At 39.6% G+C, this 21,987-nt stretch overlaps 1 protein-coding gene across 2 annotated transcripts in view; it reads left to right on the top strand.

Annotated features, from left to right (window-relative positions):
• The window catches only part of Sfmbt1 (Scm like with four mbt domains 1), a 109,465-nt gene that overhangs the window by 77,336 nt on the left and 10,142 nt on the right, over positions 1–21,987 (top strand). For both annotated transcript variants that reach the window (XM_029555400.1, XM_008851817.3), the window contains exons 9-16: positions 305–455; positions 4,813–4,895; positions 10,297–10,423; positions 10,702–10,815; positions 13,590–13,632; positions 15,931–15,995; positions 19,195–19,334; positions 21,757–21,866. In XM_029555400.1, coding sequence (XP_029411260.1) covers positions 305–455; positions 4,813–4,895; positions 10,297–10,423; positions 10,702–10,815; positions 13,590–13,632; positions 15,931–15,995; positions 19,195–19,334; positions 21,757–21,866 — 833 coding nt within the window. The remainder of the gene's footprint in view (positions 1–304; positions 456–4,812; positions 4,896–10,296; positions 10,424–10,701; positions 10,816–13,589; positions 13,633–15,930; positions 15,996–19,194; positions 19,335–21,756; positions 21,867–21,987) is intronic.

Here is a 21,987-nt window from a genome sequence, read left to right as displayed (position 1 = left end):
ACCAAATCACTGTGAGGGAAAGAATTTAGGATTAGAGTAGAATCCCACTTGCTGAAAGTAGAGCCCAAAGTGGAATGTAACTGCTGAATAGTTGTTTGTGTGCCAAGTCATCTGACCTGCTGAGATTTACATTATTAAATGGTTAGCATTATTAATACCCAGTGCAGTATATAAATGAACTTATATAACATGTCTATGCCAAAGAAAATACATATATACATTAGATATATGTACATACACATATATCTGATATTTATGTTATATATATAAAGCCATTTTTCAATTTTATCTATCAATTACACAGGTTTTTGATGAGAGGTACTTTCTGGTGGAAATGGATGACCTTCGGCCAGAAGACCATACACGGCGATCATTTGTATGCCATGCCAGTAGTCCTGGTATCTTTCCTGTGCAGTGGAGTCTGAAGAATGGTCTGCATATCAACCCACCTCCAGGTACAGATTTGAGCTCTCCTCTGTTGTTTCTTCATTATCATTATTATTTGGACAGGGTCTCACTGTCTAGCCCAGTTGCCCATGCTGTCCTTAAATTCCTCATCCTGGGGCTAGAGAGATGGCTTCATGGTTAAGAGCACTGGCTGCTCTTTCAGAGGACCCAGATTTGGTTCCCAGCACATACATGGCACTAACAACAGTCCATAAATCCAATTCCCGGGAATTTGACATTCTCTTCTGTCCTCCGCAGGCATTGCACATAGGGTGCACTTACATACATGCAGGCAATACACTCATACATGTAAAATAATGAAAATAATAGCTAAAAAAATATTAAATTCCTGATCCTCCAGCCTTAGCCCTTGAAATGTGTGTTTGTTGAAATGTGTGTTGGTTGGTATTTCCAAGATTTTTGTGCCTCACATCGCTAATATTTTGGGGGTCTGAGATAAGTGTAAATGATGGGCTAAATTCTGTAATATTTGGAGTCACAAATAAAACTAAGATTGTTAAATAGTGTGTTCTGTTCTTGTATTATGACACATAACTATATAATCAGCTAGAAGGACAGATTTAAACCCCAGTCTATTCTGGTTCTTTAGTCTGTTCCATCTAGAATCTCTTAGGAGATCACATGAACACTGAGCATTTAGACCTGGCTTGTTAGAGCCAGTGCTAAAAGGTAGATCATGGGTAATTTTTAGTGTCTCGACCTTGTTATGGAGGGGACTCTTCAGAGGGACGTTATGGTCAAGAGTAGGACTCAGAGGCTTTAGGTAGGGAGTAATAGCTCACTTTATTTGTGCTTGTAACTTTGCAAAAAAAAAGTCTTTAATTTTTAAGATTTTATTTGTTTTGTGTATGAATATTTTGCCTACGTATGTATGTGTACCACATGTATGCCTGGTACCTGCAGAGGCCAGAAGAGAGCTTTGGATCCCCCAGAACCGGAGTTAGAGATGGTTGTGAGCCTCCATGTGGGTTCTGGGATCCAAACCTGAGGCCCCTGCAAGAGCAGTAACTGCTCTTAACTGCTGAGCCATCTGTCTGGAAGCCAATATTAGTCAAGACACTGAAGTATGATTTTGTTGTTCTTGACTGAATTTTTTAGTAATTTTAAACCTAGAGTATCTGGAAAATGTCAAATTTTTGTCTGATTTTTCTTTTTGTCAGCAAATCATATTGTTTTGACTTAGTAGACTTTAGGTAAACAAGGCTTCACTTTGAATGCTGACTGCTGAAAGATTGTGAAAGCACTCATGTGTTAACAAGGATCATAAACTCAGAACCTCAACCTTCCACGTAGCTGTCATTTATCCAAAAAATATTAGTAGAATATTTGTTATGAGCATGCATTGAGCTTGTCACTGAGAGGACAAAGATATAACAATCCTTTCAAGAGGCATATGGGAGAAAATACCCACAGAGCTTCCCAGGTTCTCTTCTATAAGTGAGCAAAACATAGGAGTGTCTGGTGGGAAGGTGTGGCATGGAACACTTACATTCAGAACTTCCTGTTTTGCAGGAAGATACAGGCAATCCCAAGTTCTTTATCTTGCTCACCAGCTTCATGTGAAAAGGAGAAAATAATTATTAAAAATGTAGAATTGCTTAGCATTGCTATAGATAAGTCAACTGATCGCTGTAAAACAAAAGGAAAGCATGAACTATGTTATTAAAAATAATGAAGTTGGGGGTGCTGGAGAGATGGCTGAACAATTAAGAGTGCTTGCTGCCTTGCAGAAGACCCGAGTTCAGTTCCCAGGACCCAGATTGGGTGGCTCAGGGAGCCTGAGGCCCTCTTCTGGCCTCCACAGGCATCTGCATGCACATGCATATACTAATATACACACATAAAAATAAATTATAGCCGGGTGTGGTGGCTCACACCTTTAATTCCAGCACTCTGGAGACAGAGGCAGGTGGGTATCTGTGAGTTCAAGGCCAGCCTGGTCTACATAGTGAGCTCCAGGACAGCTGAGGCTAAATAAATAAATAAATAAATAAATAAATAAATAAATAAATAATAGAAAAAATGAAAATAACAGATGTCCAGTCAGAAAGTGAGGTAGGTCAGAGGGAGCCCTGAGGCCTTTATTCTTTGGGCAAGAAAGAGGAAGGCATAGTCTTTTTTTTGAAGCTGGGTCTTGCTATATAGCCTTAACTTGCCTGGAACTCACTCTATAGACCAGACTGGGCTGGAACTCATAAAGACCTGCCTGCCTGCCTCCCAAGTACTGAGATTAAAGATGTGCACTGCTACACCCACCTAGGGCACAGGCTTGAGTAGCCTGCTCTGTGTCTGTATGGTATTAAGCTCCGAAGGAGAGAGCAATTCAGACACAGTGGGAAGTGGCCACCCAGCTCCTTACACATGAATAATATTGAGTCAGGCACTAGTTTGGAGGTGTTTCTGTTAAGACCTTAGGTAGATTGAAGCAGAGAGGTAAGCTTCTTTTTTCTTTTCTTTTTTTTTTTCGGTCTTTTTGAGACAGGGTCTCCCTGTAGCCTCAACTGGCGTGAAACTCACTATGTAGATCAGGCTGGCCTTGAACTCACAGAGATCCAGAGATCCACCTGCCTCTGCCTCCCAAGTGATGGGGCTACAGGCATGCTCCACCATGCCTGGCAGCTTCTTTTTTCTTTTTTCTTTTTCTTTTTTAAATTTTATTTATTTATTTATTTATTTATTTGTTTGTTTGTTTTTTATTTATTTTTTTATTTTATGTGTATGCATGTATTGCCTGTATGTAGGTAAGTGCACCTGTGTTGTGCAATGCCCGCAGAGGTCAGAAAAGGCCATTGGATCCCCTGGAACTGGAGTTACGGACAGTTGTTAGGTGCCATGTGGGTGCTGGGATTCGAACCCGGGTCTTCTGCAAGAACAGCCAGTGTTCTTAACTACTGAGTCATCTCTCCAGCCCCCCCCCTTTTTTTTAAATTTTATTTATTTTTTTTTAGCTTCTTTTTTCTTAAACTAATGATGCAGATTATAAGAGCATTGAGAGTTTTATTATTTTTATTTTTGTGTATGAGTATATTGCCTGCATGTATGTAAGTGCACCCTTGTTGTACAATGCCCATGGAGGTCAGAAGAGGACATTGGATCCCCTGGAACTAGAGCTATGAATGGTTGTTAGCCGCCATGTGGGTGCTGGGAATCAAACACGGGCCCTCTGCAAGAACAGTCAGTGCTCTTAACCACTGAGCCATCTCTCCAGCCCCTAAAATATTATTCTTTATTGACACATATGCATTTATGGAGTACTGGGAAGCATTTTAATACATATATGCAATGTGTAATGACCAGGTTGGGGTAATTGGCAAATCTGTCACCTCAGACACAATATCATTTCTTTGAGCTATGAACTGTCCAAATCATCTCTACTAGTAGTTTGAAATATGTGTTACTGTCAACCACAGTAGTAGGGACATTAGAAATTATTCCTTCTATCTAGCTACACTCCTGTGCCCATTAACCATCCTTTCTATCCCTTAGAGTATTCAACAGATTCTATAGTACGTGAATCTGAAAAGAATATTAAGAGTATTACATCAAAGCCAGGTGTGGTGGCATATGCTTATATTCTTAGCACTTGGGAGGTAGAGGAAAGGGGATCAAGAGTTCATAGGTTAGCCTTGGCTACGTAATGAGTTTAAGTATAGTCTGGGCTACATGAGACCCTGTCATTTAAAAAAAAAGTATTGCCGGCCATGGTAGTGCATTCCTTTAATCCTAGCACTCAGGAGGCAGAGGCAGGTAGATCTCTGTGAGTTCAAGGCCAGCCTGGTCTACATAGTGAGTTCCAGGCCAGCTGGGATTACAGGGAGACCCTGTCTCAAAAAGACCAAAAAAAAAAAAAAAAGCATTATTAGCTAAGATATGCAAAGGAAAAGAAATAACCTTATCAAAGAAAAATCTTAACTAATTAAAAGGTACTTTTACTTCTTTTCCTTCAGAAAAAGTACTAATAAAATTGATAAGACTAAAATTCTTTGTGCATAATCAAATCCAGTCATAACTTTTTAAAATCTTTTGATAAATTGCCAGTAACTCATCATACAAAATACTACTCAAAAAAAAATGCCTAGTTTGAAATTTTGGAGTTTAAACACCTCATGAATTTCATTATTTTATTATAGTTGCCTAGAGTTGCTCTGTTTAATAAAATTAACTATGTATAGCACTGAAAAACTATTAACGGTGGTTTGGATTTATAGAGTGTCTGGCCCCAGTGATCAAAATACATAAATTAGCAGCATTGGAAATTGGAAGTTGTGGGTGGACACCTGGCAGAATGCTAGAGCCAGCAGGCATATGTGGTGTGTGAATCATTGCTCTTTTGTCTCCATGTAGGCTACCGGAGCCAGGACTTTGACTGGGCTGACTACCTCAAACAGTGTGGTGCTGAAGCTGCTCCCCAAAAGTGCTTTCCTCCGGTAAGAACACCTCACAACACTGCTTCAGAGCGGTGGGGTATACTGTTCCTGCCTTTATTTTTCTTTTTTGACTGTTTTTTTCTTTTTTTTTTTTTCAAATATACATGAGCATTTTGCCTGTGTGTATGTAAGCTTACCATGAGTGTGCAATGCCCACAGAAGCCAGTCTTGGGCATTGGATCCCCTGGAGCTAGAGTTACAGATTGCTGTTAGCTACCTTGTGAGTTCTAAGAACCAAACCCAGATCCTCTATAAGAGTAGCCAGTACTGCTGAACCATCTCTCTAGCCCACATAACCACCTTGTTGATTGTAATAAAATAGTCCAAAGAAAAATACATTTACTGCAGAGGGTAGTGTGCTAATTAAATTAGTTTTACAAGTGTATCTTTTTTTTTTCTTACTAGCTAAGACTCGTACAAACTTGAGATTTTATTTCATAATTAAGTGACTCAGTTATATGAAAAATGTTAAGTAAAGAAGTGTTACATTTATTTAAAAATACATCTAGAGGCTAGAGAAATGGTTCAGAGGTTAAGAGCACTGGCTGTTCTCGCAGAGAACCCAGGTTTGATTCCAGCAGCCACATGGCAGATAACAACCATCTATAACTCCAGTTCTAGGGGAATCCAACGCCTTCTTCTGATGTCCTTGGGCAGACATGGGTACACTTACACACATGCAGGCACTACACTCATAAACATAAAATAAACATAAATAAATAATAAAATATTAGAAATACACCTATCCAAATAATATATGAACATGTTTTAAAAGACCAAATAGTTAACTGTCACACTTAAGCCAGGTGTGGTTGTGCATAAGTCTGGTGTGGGGAACACAGTGAGTTCTAGGTCAGCTTGGGTAGTGTAGCAAGACCTTGTCTCAAATAAAACAAGAACCAAGCAAACCAAGCCAAATAACAGCTAGGCGTGGTGCCTATACTCCCAGCACTTGGGAGACTCAGGCAGTAGGAGCACCAGGGATCATCCTGACTTGCATAACAAGACGTTGTCTCAAAAACAAGAAAGCAGTAAGAACTTAGAATGTGTAACAGGCCTGTCCGTCCTTTTGCAGGTGCTCCCTTCCTAGAAGTAACTACATCATCTTATTCTTCTTGCTGTAGTTCTTATATTTATGCTTCAATATTTTCAAATTAATATATTGCATTCTTTTGAAGTATTAATTTTAGAAACATGTTGAATGGCATATTATAGTAAATGAACACTTAGCTGGTCTACATTACCTTCCCTTCTGTCTTACCCATTTACTTTTGGTTAAATTTCAAGTTTTACATTATATGTATCCAAACTTTCACAGCTGACTGCTGCAGTATTTTATGATTGCTTCGTTTTTAAAACATTTGTTGTGATAATAGTTGCATTTTCACTGTCACTTGTTTAATCTGTTTGTGTCCACTGCTAGTTCTTCCCATACCTTCCAGTCCTCTCTTGTTGCCACTTCCATAAAGGCAGTTCACATTAAGATTATCATTCCTAATATTTTTCTCCCCCTGAACTGCAGCGGCACTACACCACCATTATAATTACCTGAACAAAAGGCCTGACTCTTAGTTTTTAAGAGTGGGCCTGAACTCAGGAGACTCTCATTCCCTCAGATTTCTCTTGGAACAGTCTGTCTCCTGGAACTGTGCTGATGGATTTGTCTTGTTGGAATCCTGTCTCTGGAACTGTGTCCCTGAGTCTGGCCCCACCCATAATTTTATTCAAACTGGTTTCTCTAGCTTCAGTTGGGGAAGTACAAGCTTGGCTCCACCATCCAGTCCTTTCATTTCTAGTTCTAGAATATCTCATTCACCCAAGGTCAAAAGACTCTTCACTGTGTGCAGTGGAAATGGGTGTGCCTTCTTTCAGCACTTTGATATGTTAATTCTCAAGCATACCCACATTAATTCATTATCTTTTTGGTGAGTAACAAATTGAGGTTGCCAAGGAAACAACATCAAGTACCCAGGTCACAAAACAGAAGAGCACATGGTTTTGCTGCGGTTAATTAAGGTCATTAGTCCAGACTATGTCCATTTTATAAAAGTCCTCCCACACCGAACAAGCTACTTTCTAGCCTTACCATGTAATTTTGTCAACCAAGAAATTGCCTTTCTTATGATTTGGAGCCCCCTGATTTGCATATCTCATGACCTTTCCTTGGTTTATGTGGGGTTTGTTGCCATTTGTGTATGTGGGGGCATATGTTCATGTGTGTGTGCGGGGGTGTGTGTGTGTGTGTGCATGTGCACATGCAGAGACCAGAAGAAGATGCTGGGTGTCTTCCTCTATCTCTCTCCACATTGTTGTTTTGGTCTTCTTGAGACAGGGTCTCCCTGTAGCCCCAGCTGGCCTGGAACTCGCTACGTAGACCAGGCTGGCTTTGAATGCACAGAGATCTGCATGCCTCTGCCTCCTGAGTGCTGGGACTAAAGGCATGCACCACTAATCCTGGCTTCCACAGTTTTTTAAGACAGGGTCTCTCACAGACAGGCTGATTGGAGCTGCCGGGGTCCACTTATCTCTGTCCCCCTTCCCAGTGGTGGACAGGCATCCACGGCCATGCCCAGCTTTTACATGGGCACTGAAGATGTGAACTTAGGTCCTCTTGCTTTCCCAGCAATTTGCCTTTCTTACGAAGCCATCTTTTCTGTCCCTTCCTTGGTTGTTTTGATGGGGCTGCCATTACTCAGTAGCTTCCTGAAACATAGGACAAGAGCTGTAAAAATTTTTATAGACACTAATATTGAAAATTTCATTCCAATGACTTGATCCATAGTTTAGCTTAATACAAAAATTAGGTTGGCTATTACTTCAGAATTTAGAAGTATTACTTGTCACCTTTTAGTGTTGTTGAGTTTAAAAGACACTTTTTTTTGGAGTTAAGTAAATAGTTTATTGTTGTCATTATCAGGTTTCAGCGAAGAATTGCTATTATACTGTGAGATATACTCAGTATTCTGGTTTAGTCATCGAACTCACCATTATTTATTGAGTGTCCAATAGGTACTAGATCTTTAGAATATATCTGAGTGAAACAGACAAAAATAAAATATTCAACAGCTCATATAACTAAATGGACTATCCAGAAGACTCCCAGTGCCTCTCTCTGGCTAGTGACAAAGAGTCCTGTCTCCTAGGCAGGCTGAACAGTTGTCCATTACATACAGTATAATAACGAGGAATGTGGAAAGAACTTACAAACTTCTGACAGTTGAGTTGTCTCTTCACAGTGATGTCCCCTATGTGATATTGGTGGCTGAGATGCACTTGGAATGCATAGCCATTTTAAGATTATCACGTTGGTTCCAGATGTCCTGGACTATGTGTGCAGATTAAATGGGAGGTACACTAGTCAAGAAACAGGGCTGGAATCAGGAGATATGTTCTTAAAGGTATAAGTCCTCAAGGGAAGGGTCCAGTATTCTAGGACTGTCAGTGGTCCAATGAAAATAATTCCCAGGGTTGGATTCAGACCTAGTGTTGTGATACATGTGCATCCTTCCATTGAATTCTTTTACATTTTTATCAAAGATGACTTGTGGATCTATTTGTGGGTTCTCTTCTTTTCCCACCTTCAATATTACACAGCTTTGATTTCTATAGCTATTATAAGTCTTGAAATTGGATATACTGATTCAGAACTTTCAAAATTAATTTATATAAATTAATTTAATTCTAGGGTTGTAAAAAGACAAGAGGATTTCTGTTGAGTTTAAGGCCAGCTTTTTCTTTGTCTTTTTTTGAGACAGGGTCTCCCTGTATTCCCAGCTGGCCTGGCACTCACTGTGTAGACCAGGCTGGTCTTGAACTCAACAGAGATCTGCCTGTCTCTGCCTCCCAAGTGCTGGGATTAAAGGTGTGCACCACCATGCCCCACTCCAAAAATTTTTTTTTATTAAAAAAAAATCAGGAACTGGGGATGTAGCTCAGTCAGTATCATCTCTGAAGTGTTTGCCTAGCATGCATGAAACCCCAAATTAGATCCCCAACACTGCATAAACCAGGAGTGGTAGCTCATGTCTGTTATCCTAGCACTTGGAAGGTAGAAGCAGGAGGACCAGGAGTCCAAGGTCATCCTTTGCTTTACAATGAGAATTAAGAGGTTAGCAAGCCTGAGCTACTTGAGACCTTGTCTTAACCAAAACAAAATAGAGAAACCGATGAATCTAGTTTTGCCTCTTTCTCTTCGACCTCCAGTTGCCTAGGTCCTGGTTCTGCTGGTCCTTAGAGTCTTCACTGCCAGCTTAGGTTCTTTGACATGCTAGCTTAGTTTCCCTTCCTATTGCATACATCCTGTTAGGTTTATATCTTTATCAATAGCTTTATTTATTTTACAGTGTGTGTGTGTGTGTGTGTGTGTGTGTGCGCGCGCACGCGCGCATGTGTGTGAATGCTCATGCCCACATGCACATGTCATAGAACACATGTGGAAGTCAGTTCTCTCCTTCCACCATGTAGATTCTGGGGATTGTATTCAGGTCATCAGGCTTGACAAGTGCCTTTACCCACTAAGCTCTGTAGACCATCTTAGGTGTATATCTTCAAGAAGGAAACAAAACAGAGCAAAAAACCCAAACTTTTAAAAAATATTTTTTAAAAAAATTTTATTTTATGTGTATGAGTGTATCGCCTGCATGTATGTGAGTGCACCCGTGTTGTGCAATGCCACGGAGGTCAGAAGAGGGCTTTGGATTCCCCTGGAACTGGAGTTAAGGATGGTTCGTAGCCGCCATGTGGGTGCTGGGAATCAAACCCGGGTCCTCTGCAAGAGTAGTTAGTGCTCTTAACTGCTGAGCCATCTCTCCAAGCCCAAAACCCAAACTTTTAATGAGTTATCAGGAAGGAAAACAACCAGGTGCAGATGTTCAGTTGTTCAGTTTGAGCCAGAAGCTAAAATTTTTTATAATTTGTTTCCTCCTGTTCATAAGCATTTTTTTCAGCCCAATTGCCCTTTATGTTACATATACAAGGATATAATGGTACTCTCTGAGGGAGAGAGGGAACCAGTCATGGTTGAAAGACTCTTGATTCAAGACAGAGCACTAAAGGGGATCTTATTTCATTGCTATTTTTAATAACCCAGCTTGATAGATGTTCTCAATTCCCCCTGACAGTGAGGAAACTGAGGCAAAATAGAGTCCACAGTTTGACAGGGTCATCATCCATGTAGCAAATATGCATGAGTGTCTGACTTAAAGACCATTCTGCCTATTCCATCAGGAAAACAAACTTTTCCCTTTACTTCCTTTAAAACAAAACAGAACAAAGTACACTCATTGATTTAATGTGGACCTGGGGATTAAATACTCCTTGAAAAAAGTCTTCCAGTTGAGCACATGAATTAATATTGACTGCTAGTCTAGTCAATGAGTTTGATTCATTTGTTTTCTTCTAGTCAATTTCTGAGCACGAGTTTAAGGAGAACATGAAGCTGGAGGCAGTAAATCCTCTGCTCCCTGAAGAGGTGTGCATTGCCACCATTACTGCAGTGAGAGGCTCCTACTTGTGGCTCCAGCTTGAGGGTAGGTGACAGCACCCCTGAGAAGTTTCCTGTAGTGTAGCTTGTTAAACTCAGTAGACTAATTAATGGTGATCTAATTTGAAATGCAAGTTAAATTTGAAATCTATGCTAAAATTTTACTTTCTTGTCCTTGGCTTTAAAATTTTGGAAATGAAAGTCATTGAAAGCATTTTACTATAAAATCCCTATTTTCTAGAAAGTTAAGTCAAAATGGCATATGTTTTGATGTGACCAAAATATAAGCAAGGTATTTAATTTTAATTTTTGTTAATCTAACAGGTTCTAAGAAGCCTATACCCGAATTTATTGTAAGTGTGGATTCAATGGATATATTTCCTTTGGGCTGGTGTGAAACCAATGGCTATCCTCTTGGTATGCCTCGCCGGGCTCGAGGTATTTGTCTATTTCTGGATTAGAGGATTTATTACTATTACTATTATTATTATTATGATGATGATGATGGATGGATGCTACCAGTTAGGGTGAATCTAGATATTTCAGACAAAATTACAATGTGATAATATTTCTGTATAGGCAATTATTTATTGCAACAAACTTTTATTATCTTAGAGGTCTGGGCTCAACTAGGTAAATTCTGAGGCTATAATGAAGGACTCTCCCAGGACAAGTATCATTTTAGGGCTTGACCTGGGAGGAATTCCCAAGTTTATTCAGATGAGTATTGGGAACTGTCTTAGTCCATTCTGGCTACTATAACAAAATTCTGTAAGGTTAGTAGTTCGTAAATACTAGAAGTGATATTTCTATTATCATTGGGGCTGGAAAGTTCAAGAATAAGGTGTTGGTAGATACAGGATCTGTTTTCTGTCTCATAAATGGGGCCCTCTTGCTATGTCTCCACTTTCTAAAGCAGTCTACTCTGAAGGGTGTTTTTAACAGGGCTACTAATCCCATGATGAAATGTCTGTCCTCATCTTCTAGTCACCTTCCAAATGCCTCATCTCCTAATGTAGTAGTTAGGGTTCAGTATGATTTGGGGAGCACAATCAGCCAGACAGTAGCAAGAATTCATTTTCATGGATTATTGGACTAAGGAGCTCAGAACTTTGCTGGTTGTTAGCTGAAGCCTTCCCATAGTTCTTTGCCAAATGGATCTCTTTAAAAAATTTTTTTTATTTATTGATTTTTATGTGTCTGAGTATTTTTTTTTTTTTGGTCTTTTTGAGACAGGGTCTCCCTGTAGCCCCAGCTGTCCTGGAACTCACTATGGACCAGGCTGGCCTTGAACTCACAGAGATCCACCTGCCTCTGCCTCCCGAGTGCTGGGATTAAAGGCAGTGCCTGAATATTTTACTTGCATATGTGTAAGTGCATCACATGTTCTTAGGGCAGCTTAGGTAATGGCAGTTGGCTTCTATTACACTGAGGAACCCAAAGAGCAAGAGAGATTGAACAAGAGATTTTTGTCCTTTTTGGTGGGGGGTGTCTTTTTAAGACAGAGTCTCCCTGTAGCCTCAGCTGGCCTGGCACTAGCTATGTAGACCAGGGAGATCCACCTGCCTCTACCTACTGAGTGCTGAGATTAAAGGTGTGTGCCACCACGCCTGGCTGTTTCCATTGTTTTTTATGTGACTAGTGCTGCTGTGAGCAGTAGTATATGAATTTTTTGACATGTCTTCATTTCTGTTGCATATATGCTGAGGAATGGAATTGCTTCTGCATGATAACTCTATGTTTAACAGTTTGAGGGAATACTAAACTGTTCTCCAGAGCAGCTGCATCACTTTCCATCCCCATCAGCAATGTGGGAGGTTCCAGGTGCATATCTTCACACTTACCTTCTATTTTTGTTTTTGTTTCTTTGTTGATAGCCATTCCAGTGGATGTGAAATGCTATTACATAATGGCATTTGTTTTATTATTTCCTTAATTACTAGTGATCTTTAGCATTTTTTCATGTGTATTGGCAGTCATATATCTTAAAAATGTTAAGTTCTTTGCCCATTTTAAATTGTGTTATTTATCTTTTCATTATTGAGTTGTAGTTTTTGGTATCTTCTAAATATTAATCTCTTATTAGATAGATGCCTTGGAATGATTTTCTCTCATTTTGTGTATTAGTTTTTCACTCTCTTTTCAAAAATTTACAATTTTTTTGGTGTGGGTGTGTATGGGTATGTGTCACAAGCACACATATATTCATGCTGCTATGTGCATGTAGAAGTCAAGGAACAACCTATGGGAGTCAGTTCTTTCCTTTCACTGTGTGAGTTGTAGAGACCAAACTCAGGTCATCAGCCTTGGTGGCAGACATTACACACTGAGCCATCTCTCCAATCCTTCATTCTGTTTTTATACATAACCTTTTATTATTTATTTATTTGTTTGTTTATTTACTTATTTATTTGAGACAAGGTCTCACTACATACCCTGGCTGTCCTGGAACTCACTGTGTAGACCAAGCTGGCCTTGAACTCATAGAGATCCACTTGCTTCTGTTTCCTGAATTAAAGGTGTGTACTGCCACACCCAGCACAAGTTTTTAATTTTAATGTAGCCCAATTTAACTGTTTTGTTCTTTTATTGCCTCTGCTCTACGTGTGATATTTAAGAAGTAATTGACAAATCTAATGCAATGAACTTTTTCTCATATGTAAGAGTTTTGTAGTTGTTTTGTTTTGTTTTGTCTTTTTGAGACAGGGTCTCCCTGTAGCCCCAGCTGTCCTGGAACTCACTATGTAGACCAGGCTGGCCTTGAACTCACAGAGATCCGCCTGCTTCTGCCTCCCGAGTGCTGGGATTAAAGGTGTGTGCCACCACGCCCGGCAAGAGTGTTGTAGTTTTATCTCTATCTTTAGATATTTACTTTCATTTTTATATATGATGTAAATTAAGAGTCTAGCTTCATACATGTAGCTATTTTGTTTTCCTCGCATCGTTTGTTGAATACTATCCCTTCTCCATTAAATAGTCCTAGCACCTTTGCCAAATCAGTTTTTCTTTTCAGTATCTGTTTTTATTGGAAAATATTTGTAGGCATTGATTAGCCTAAGGAGCCTTGGAAATACTATTTTTGTTCCTTCTAGAGAGATGCCAACCCAGGAAAACATTGCTTAGTTTTAAATACATGTGTGTGTGTGTGTGTGTGTGTGTGTGTGTGTGTAATTTCCCTTTGGCCTTTTGACATTTTTTTCCTCTTCTTACAGTACATAAACAGAGAAAAATTGCAGTTGTTCAACCAGAAAAACAGTAAGTAATATAACAGGATATCTAAATAGTTCAAGTTTGAAAATTAGAATATCTAAGGAAAGCATAGCTATTTAAAAGAATATATTTCCTCTGTGTTACTTTCTTGGATAGAAGCATGATATTTTAAGTTTAATTTGATAATTTATGTATTTCTCCCTACAGTATATGCTTTTCTAAAAGTGCATTATGAATCCAGGCATGATGGCATATACCTGTAATCCTAGCCACTTGGAAGGCTGAGGCAGAAAGAGTTCAAGGCAGACCTGGGTTATATAGTGAGTTTCAGGCCAGCCTAGGATGTATAAAAAGACACTGTCTCAAAATAAAAATTCCGTATTATATACAAGAGGCAAATGTATTCTCAAGGTGTTCTCCAAATTGAGTTTTCTTTCACTTTTAGATCTTGAAAGCATTTGAATTTAAAAAGGGAAGTATTTGTGAAAGAAGAAAAAATATTGTCAGGAAATAGTTTATTACAATATCTTGATATAGAAGACAGCGACTCTGAAAGCAAACATATAGTCCTCCTTTGCACTTGTCAGGAAACTTTGTAGCATGCTTTCACATACAGCCTTTGAGAAGCAGTGAATTGATGGTATCTTATGTCTTAATAATACAGAAGTTTCTTTATATAAAGTTCTGAAGTATTAGTCTGATTAAGCTGCCATAACAAAACACCACAGAATGGATGATGTAAACCACAGAAGCTATTTTTCTCATATTCTAGAAGCTGAGAAATCTTCAGGTCAAAATATCAGTTGATTTGATCATTCCTAAGACCTTGCTACCTGGCCTACTGATGGCCACTTTCTAGTTGGGTCCTCACATAGTGAAAAATCTCTCTCTGCCTTCCTCCTCTCCATGTCCTCCCCTTCTTCTTATAAGGCCAGCAGTCCTGTCAGATTATGGCCCTACCCCTAGGACTTTAGTCTTCATTACCTCTCAAAAGCCTGATCTTCAAATACAAGGTTAGGGTTAACAAATTAATTTTGAGGGACATAGTTCCATCTGTAGAAACTTCTATAATGACCTAATACATCAATTGTAGCTACCTTTGTAACTATGTGGGTAATAAAACTAACAATAGAAGTGAATAGAGGGCCGTAGAATTTTATACCCAGGTATATGAATGAGATAGCAGTAATAAAGAACTACTCTTAGATGTTTCCTTGTCTTAGTTGCTAAGACCAATGCAAAGCTTTAGTCATGAAGCATTCTAAAGAGATCTAAAGATTTCAAGGATCATTCCATGTAGAATGCATCTTTAATATTTTTAATAATTTTTTTTATTTTGACATTTCTGGGAGACCCTTATAAGAATGTTTCTAGGGGATGAGGAAATAACTCAGTTGTAAAGTGCTTACTGTTCAACCATGAGGAATTGAGTTTGATTCCCAGCACCCATATTTAAAAAGTTGGCATGGTGGCATGCTCCTGTAATACAATTCCTGGAGAGATGGAAACAAGTAGATCTCTGGAGCTTGCTGGCCAAAGAATATAGCTGAATCTGCCCAGGTCCTAGTAAGAGACCTCATGTCCAATAATAAGGTGGATGAGCTGGAGAAATGGCTTAGTAGTTAAGAGAACTAACTGCTCTTGCAGGGAACCCAGGTTCAGTTCCAACACCATATGGTGGCTAACATCTGCAACTCCAGTTCCAGGGTATCAAACAACCTCTTCTGGCCTCTGTAAGCATTGCATGCATGTAGTATACTTATATACATGCAGGCAAAACACTCAATACACATTGAAAAAAAAAGTGGACTGTGCCTAAGGAACCTACTGAGATTGACCCCTCCAGACACAAGAGAAATGTCTCTGTTCTGCAACTTGAAAAAATGGATAGCTTACTTAAAAATCTCACAAGAATCCAGGCATGGTGGCACATGCTTGTAATCCTAGTGCTTGGGAAGCTAAGGCAGGAGGGTTGCCATGAGTTTGAGGCCATCCTTGGCTCATGTGAGTACCAGATCAGCCAGAACTATGTAGCAAAACCCTGTCTCAAAAAACCCCACAAAAATCCCACAAGAAATTTAAAAATTTTATAATATAGATTTATAATTTCTGAATATGTAGATGACACTGTCTCCAGACTATTGGATCATTTGTCCCTGTACATAGTTTTAATAAAAATTGCTGTTTTTTTTTTAAATAGTGGTTAATAAGGGTAGGGGATTCTATTTTACATTTAAAACCTGACACATTTGCTTTTTTTCTTAGATTTAAAGGAAACTAACTCTCAGGCTTTGATGATTTTAGGGGGTAATCTCACTATTTTGCTTTGTTTTCTTGGCTCAGAGTACTATCCTCAAGAACTGTCCGCGAGGGCCTGAAGAATCAGGAGCTGAACTCCACAAACTCAGGTATAAGTATTTATGATCTTGTGGAAAAGAAGACCTTTAGTTACCTTTTAATGGGCTATATCTGAAAATCAAAAATACACTTGAGTCTGGTGTGGTGGTACATGCCTGTAATCTCTTCACTGTGAGACAGAAGCAGGAGGATTGCCTTAAGTTCAAGGCATTGAGTTCTAGACTATCCAGGACTACATAGTGAGACTGTCTCAAAAGAGCCAGGAAAGAAAAATGAAAAATTGGACAACTATACATTTGAATTATTAATTGTGGTTTCATAGAGGAGCAGCCTATTGTGACAGTAGAACTGTCTATGGTGTGGCCATGTTTTGTGGATATTTAATTGCTTTGTGGCTGTTGCTGCTCTTTCTCCTCCTAACAGAGTCTCATGCAGCCCTGGATGGCCTTGAATTCACTGTGTAGCCAAAAATGACTTTAAATTCCTGATTCTACCTCTATCCTCCATCTGCTGGGATTATAGGCAGGTACTGCCAGGCCTACCTTACAGCTATACTTTAGGGATTTTCTATTGTGTGTCAAGGACTCTGGAGTTTGATGTCTTCATCCTTGGCTTTAGATGACTATGAGACAGTGCTCTCTTAGGATAGGTACTTGAGATGTGGGGGTTTATTCTCTTAAAGAGAATCCTTGTTATGATCTACATTATATATATATATATATTTCACAGTTAAAAACTTAAAACACTGGATTTATGATTGACCCAGAGGTAATGGTTATTAAATGAGACAAGAATCCTTGCTGGAGGATCATATTTTGTTCAGTGTCTCTACTCTTAACTACCCTTGCGCAGGCTGTGTAATTCTTAGCATTTTAGCTGTGTATGTTCTAGCACAGATTTGGCATTCAGGTGGTATTTAGTAAATGCCTAGAAAAGAATTCAGGGTTCTGAGAGCTTATGAGTAGAAGGGCCAGAAACAGAACTTTTGTCTCTTCCACTTACTAGCTTCTCATTGTATTATCTATACCCAGAGGATCAGGGTTGTGTTAACTCATTTTTGATGAATTGGTGACCATTCTAATGCCTGCTAAAACTACAGAATTAAGATATTAGCATCTCCTATGTGACCTCAGCCAAGGCATTTTGGTTTTGATTTTGTTATATACTACCAGATTCTCTGGGGAAAAGTCCAAAACTCTGACTTTTTGTATGCAGGAGTCGGCAAGAAGTTGAACTGTGATACAGTTCAGCAGATATTTCTTCTAGTCTCACAGGGAGCATTGGAGCCACTGTAGCTACATGGAGCTTTCTTTAATTCAATTATGGTGGCCATCTTTTTTCACTAGGTACTGATAATTCTTCATGCATGGCTGCTCTACTTCAATTTTGGCTCTGAGCAGTTCTGATTTTCTTCCTTTCATACTTCTTTCTCCTCTCTCCCCCATCCTTCCCCTCTCTTCTTTTCTCTCAGCAAGCTGTTATTATTTAGCCCAGGCTGGCTTTAGACTAACATTTTTCCTGCTTCAGCATCCTAGTTAGGTGCTGAGATTATAGGCATGTGCCACCATGCCTGGCTTAAGACTGTATTCTTTGTTTTTGAGACCGATTGATCTCAAACTTGTGATCCTCTTGCCTCAGTCTCTGATCCCTGGAATAGACCACATTCTTAAGTAAAGAGAGAGCATTATAAACCTGAGGGTTCTATCAGCAATAGGCAGTATACATACATATGTAGATCCTAGTCTTCTGAGGAATCTTGAGATAGAAGAGCTCCCACAGCATTAAATCTGCCAGCTTTATTTGGTGGGTTTTGTTTTGTTTTTAGTCTTTTTGAGGCAGGGCTTCCCTGTAGCCCCAGCTAGCTTGGAACTTACTATATAGATCAGGATGGCCTTGAACTCACAGAGATCCACCTGCCTCTCAACTGCTGGAATTAAAAGCTTGTGCCACTACACCCAGCCCTATTTGATGGGGTTTAGGAGACAAACTGTAAATCTGGATAATATTCAACATCTGTCCCTACTAGTGTTTCAGAATAAATTATTGAATAGTTGATTTTTTTGTTTTTAAACAATGTTTTATTTATTATTTTTGTTTTATGTTTATGAGCATATTGCCTTTATGTGTGTAAGTATCCCTGTGTTGTGCAATGCCCGCAAAGGTCAGAAGAGGTATTGGAACTGGAGTTATGGACGGTTGTTAGCTGCCATGTGGGTGCTGGGAATCAAACCCATGTCCTGTACAAGAGCAGCCAGTATTCTTAACTGCTGAGCCATCTCTCCAGCCCCTGAATAGTTTACTTTTTTTGAGGAGTAGAAAGGAAATCATTGATCATCATCAAGACTCAAGGGTTCATAGGGCCTTTGTCATTAGAAGCATGGGGCTCTAGAGTACTATCACATTACTCAGGAGTTAATCAGCATGTAATTCAGGACATTGATAAACTCTGTAAGCTAGTATTAAGTAAATCCAAAGTATTCAAAAGTATTTTCAGACAGTATGCTAAGCTTTAGTATATAGTTCCATGACTGGATGCTTGCTTAGCATGTATAAGGCCCTTCCTTACATTCAGAAAATAGAAAGTAATTCCAGCACACCTGTAGTCCCAGCACTCGGGAGGCAGAGGCAGGTGGATCTCTGTGAGTTCAAAGCCAGCCTGGTCTACATAGCGAATTCTAGACTGGCTGGGGCTACAGGGAGACCCTGTTTCAAAAAGACCAAAAAGAAAAAAAAAAAAGTGGGGCTGGTGAGATGGCTGAGCAGTTAAGAACACTAACTGCTCTTGTAGAGGACCCAGGTTCGATTCCCAGCACTCACATGGCGGCTACAACCCATCCTTAACTCCAGTTCCAGAGGAAATTGAAGCCCTCTTCTGACTTCCACAGCATTGCATGACACAGGTGCACTCACATACATGCAGGTAATACACTCATACACATAGAAATAATAAATAAGCCGGGTGTGGTGGTGCACGCCTTTAATCCCAGCACTTGGGAGGCAGAGGCAGGCGGATCTTTGTGAGTTCGAGGCCAGCCTGAGTATAAGGGCTCTAGTGGGGGGAGGGAGGCTATGGGAGGGTATAAATAAATAAATAAATAAATAAATAAATAAATAAATTTTTTTTTAAAAAGTAATTCCAGTACTTATATAATGGTGTATATGCCTGATTGCCACCCCCAACTCAGCTTTGGAAATTTGGAGTGGAGAAAGAATGACTGTTCTGAATACCTTTGTTTCCTCATTTCCTAGTGATGTTTAATGGAAAATACTGCTGTCCAAAGATATACTTCAACCACCGCTGCTTCTCAGGGCCCTATCTTAACAAGGGACGAATTGCTGAGCTGCCTCAGTGTGTAGGACCTGGGAACTGTGTTCTGGTCCTTAGAGAGGTAAGGTTCTGGCCTAGAGCAGACTTGGAAATTTCACCCTAGTCTCCTAGGCTTACTCATATAGAGAACCACATGGCATAGATGTGACAGCTTTTTGTTATGTATGTCCCATCTTATCCATGGGGGATACAATTTTAAGCTTTCAGGCAACATCTAGATGTGGCTAGTAGCAAACATTATAGATGTTTTTTCCTGTATATACCCATTGTATTAGTACTTTCTTTGTTACAACAAAACGTCTGAGAGAAGCTCATTATGAAGAAAAAGGTTTATTTAGTTCACAGTTTTAGAGTAAGTTCAAGAACTGGTATTCCATCAATTTGGCCTCTGGTGAGAGTCCTTGTGGCTGTGTCACATCATAGTGAGAACCACATGTGCAAAAGAGATCATGTTGCCAGAGAAGAAGCTTGAGAGAGACTGGAGACCTACCATCCCCTCTGAGGTCCTTCTACCAATTGATCTAAGAGCCTCTGTCCTAGTTTCATTTCCTGTTGTTGTGATAAAACCCTCAGACAAAAACAGCTGAAGGGAGGAAAGCCTTATTTGGCTCATAAGTTACCAGGTTATAGAATTATTGTGAAGTCAAGGCAGCAGAGACTTGAATCACCTAATCACATCACATCCACAGTCAAGAGCAGAGAAGTGAATGCATGCATGCATGGTTGCGCTGAGCTCAAGTTCTCCTTTTTTATATAGCCTAGGACCCAAACCCAGGGAATGGTGCCACCCCCTTTTAGGTAGGTCCTTACACATTAACAAAATCAAGACAATTCCCCATAAACATGCCCACAGGCCAACTAATCTAAACAGTTCCTCATTGGGACCCCCTCCCAGGTCAAATTGTGTCAAGTTGACCATTAAAACTATCCATCACAGCCTCCCAGTAAGCCTCACCTCTTAAGGATCCCATATCCATCATGCTGGGAACCAGGCTTCTGACACAAACTTTTGGGGAACACATTCAAATTATGTTCAAACCATCACACGATAAAACTTAATTCATAAATTCAACAAGGTAAGAGATTAACAACAACAACTAGTAACAAAGTAGAAAAATATAACAATTACTGTAATAAAAATAGAATGTGGTCTTTTACAATAACTTATTGTGATATATTCACTCTTCTACTTGTTACAATGTGAGATCAGATCAATGCCTATGCAATGAGGTGAAGTGGAAATAAGTGATAGGACATTAGGCTACTTTTAGGATTGCTTGAGCGGTGAGCACTGGCACAGCTACTAAGAGACTGACAAGTGGGTAATGTGTACGACATGGCCACACTGGACAAAGGAATGATTCATATCTCTAGGCAAGATGGAGCAAGATTTCATTAGGCTACTCTCAGAATGGTGTGCAGTTCAAAATTTGTGAACTATTTCTGGAATTTTCCATTTAGTATTATGGAACCACTATGGACCATAGGTGACTGAAGTTTAGAACACAAAATCACAGATAAGGTTGGGTACTACTATTCTACACAGCATGTTGACACATGACTATTTCTACTCCTAAGGGAACATTTGTCTAAATTCTTCACATGGGTTTACCTCTCTGTTTAAAAAGGTGTTCTTTCAGAGACCACATGAACTCTGTATAGAGGAAACTAAAAAGTCAGATGCTATGGTACACACCTGAAATTCTAACACTCAGGAGACCGAGGCAGGAGAATTATGAATTCAAGGCCAGTGAGAGTCTATGTTTTGAAAAAAAGTTCACTGTGAGATTAGTCTACAACTTAACAGGTTGTGTGGCATTAACAAGCTATGAGTCTGACAGACTTTTTTTTTTTTTCTTTTCTTTTTGTCTTTTTGAGACATGGTCTCCTTGTAGCCCCAAATGGCCTAGAACTCACTGTGTAGACCAGGCTGGCCTTGAACTCAAATCTGGAAAACCAACTGCCTCTGTCTCCTGACTACTGGGATTAAAGGCATGCACCACCACACCTGGCCTGAGTTTGTCAGACTTTCAGCACCTTCAGTCAGTAGGTAACATTTTTGAGGACTCAGCCTTCAGAGTGCAGGGCAGAGTCTAAGGAAGATAGAGCTTTTAGACCAGACTCTTCTAGCTATAAGAAGGCTCAATGACTGTATAATGACCCAAACAAATAGAATTGTCTGTGTGCAGCATACTGGGAAGCATTTGGAGTACACGCTGGAGTACTTTGAGGTCTGTAGTGCTTATTTTTACCTGATCATTAACATTGAGAATGTTTAAAAGGATCTGGTTACTCTTTTGTTTACAACTTTGGGCAACTTCCATATTTTTCATTTTATTATTTTGTTAACATTCTTAACATGACTAGAATTAATCACCAAGCTTGCCTTAACGGTCTCAGGGATACCACAAGTACCATGGTTCTAATGGTCTGCTTTTCTCCTTCCTTCCAAACCTATATTTCTTCTTCAAAACTGAACTCAGGTCCTCACTTTACTTATCAATGCAGCCTATAAACCCAGCCGTGTCCTTCGTGAGCTGCAACTGGACAAAGATTCTGTATGGCATGGATGCGGGGAAGTCCTAAAGGCCAAGTGAGTGGAGTCCCTCGCCCTTTACTCTTTCACAGGTCACAAAACAGTCTGTTTCTTAGAGCAGTGCTGCTCCAACTGCATGTGGTAAAGGACCAGGCTATGAATGTCAAAAGACATAAAA

This window comes from Nannospalax galili, unplaced genomic scaffold, assembly GCF_000622305.1.
Source record: "Nannospalax galili isolate Female #2095 unplaced genomic scaffold, S.galili_v1.0 scaffold485, whole genome shotgun sequence".
Lineage (NCBI taxonomy): Eukaryota > Metazoa > Chordata > Mammalia > Rodentia > Spalacidae > Nannospalax > Nannospalax galili.
This window is presented reverse-complemented; position numbering and strand designations above follow the sequence as displayed.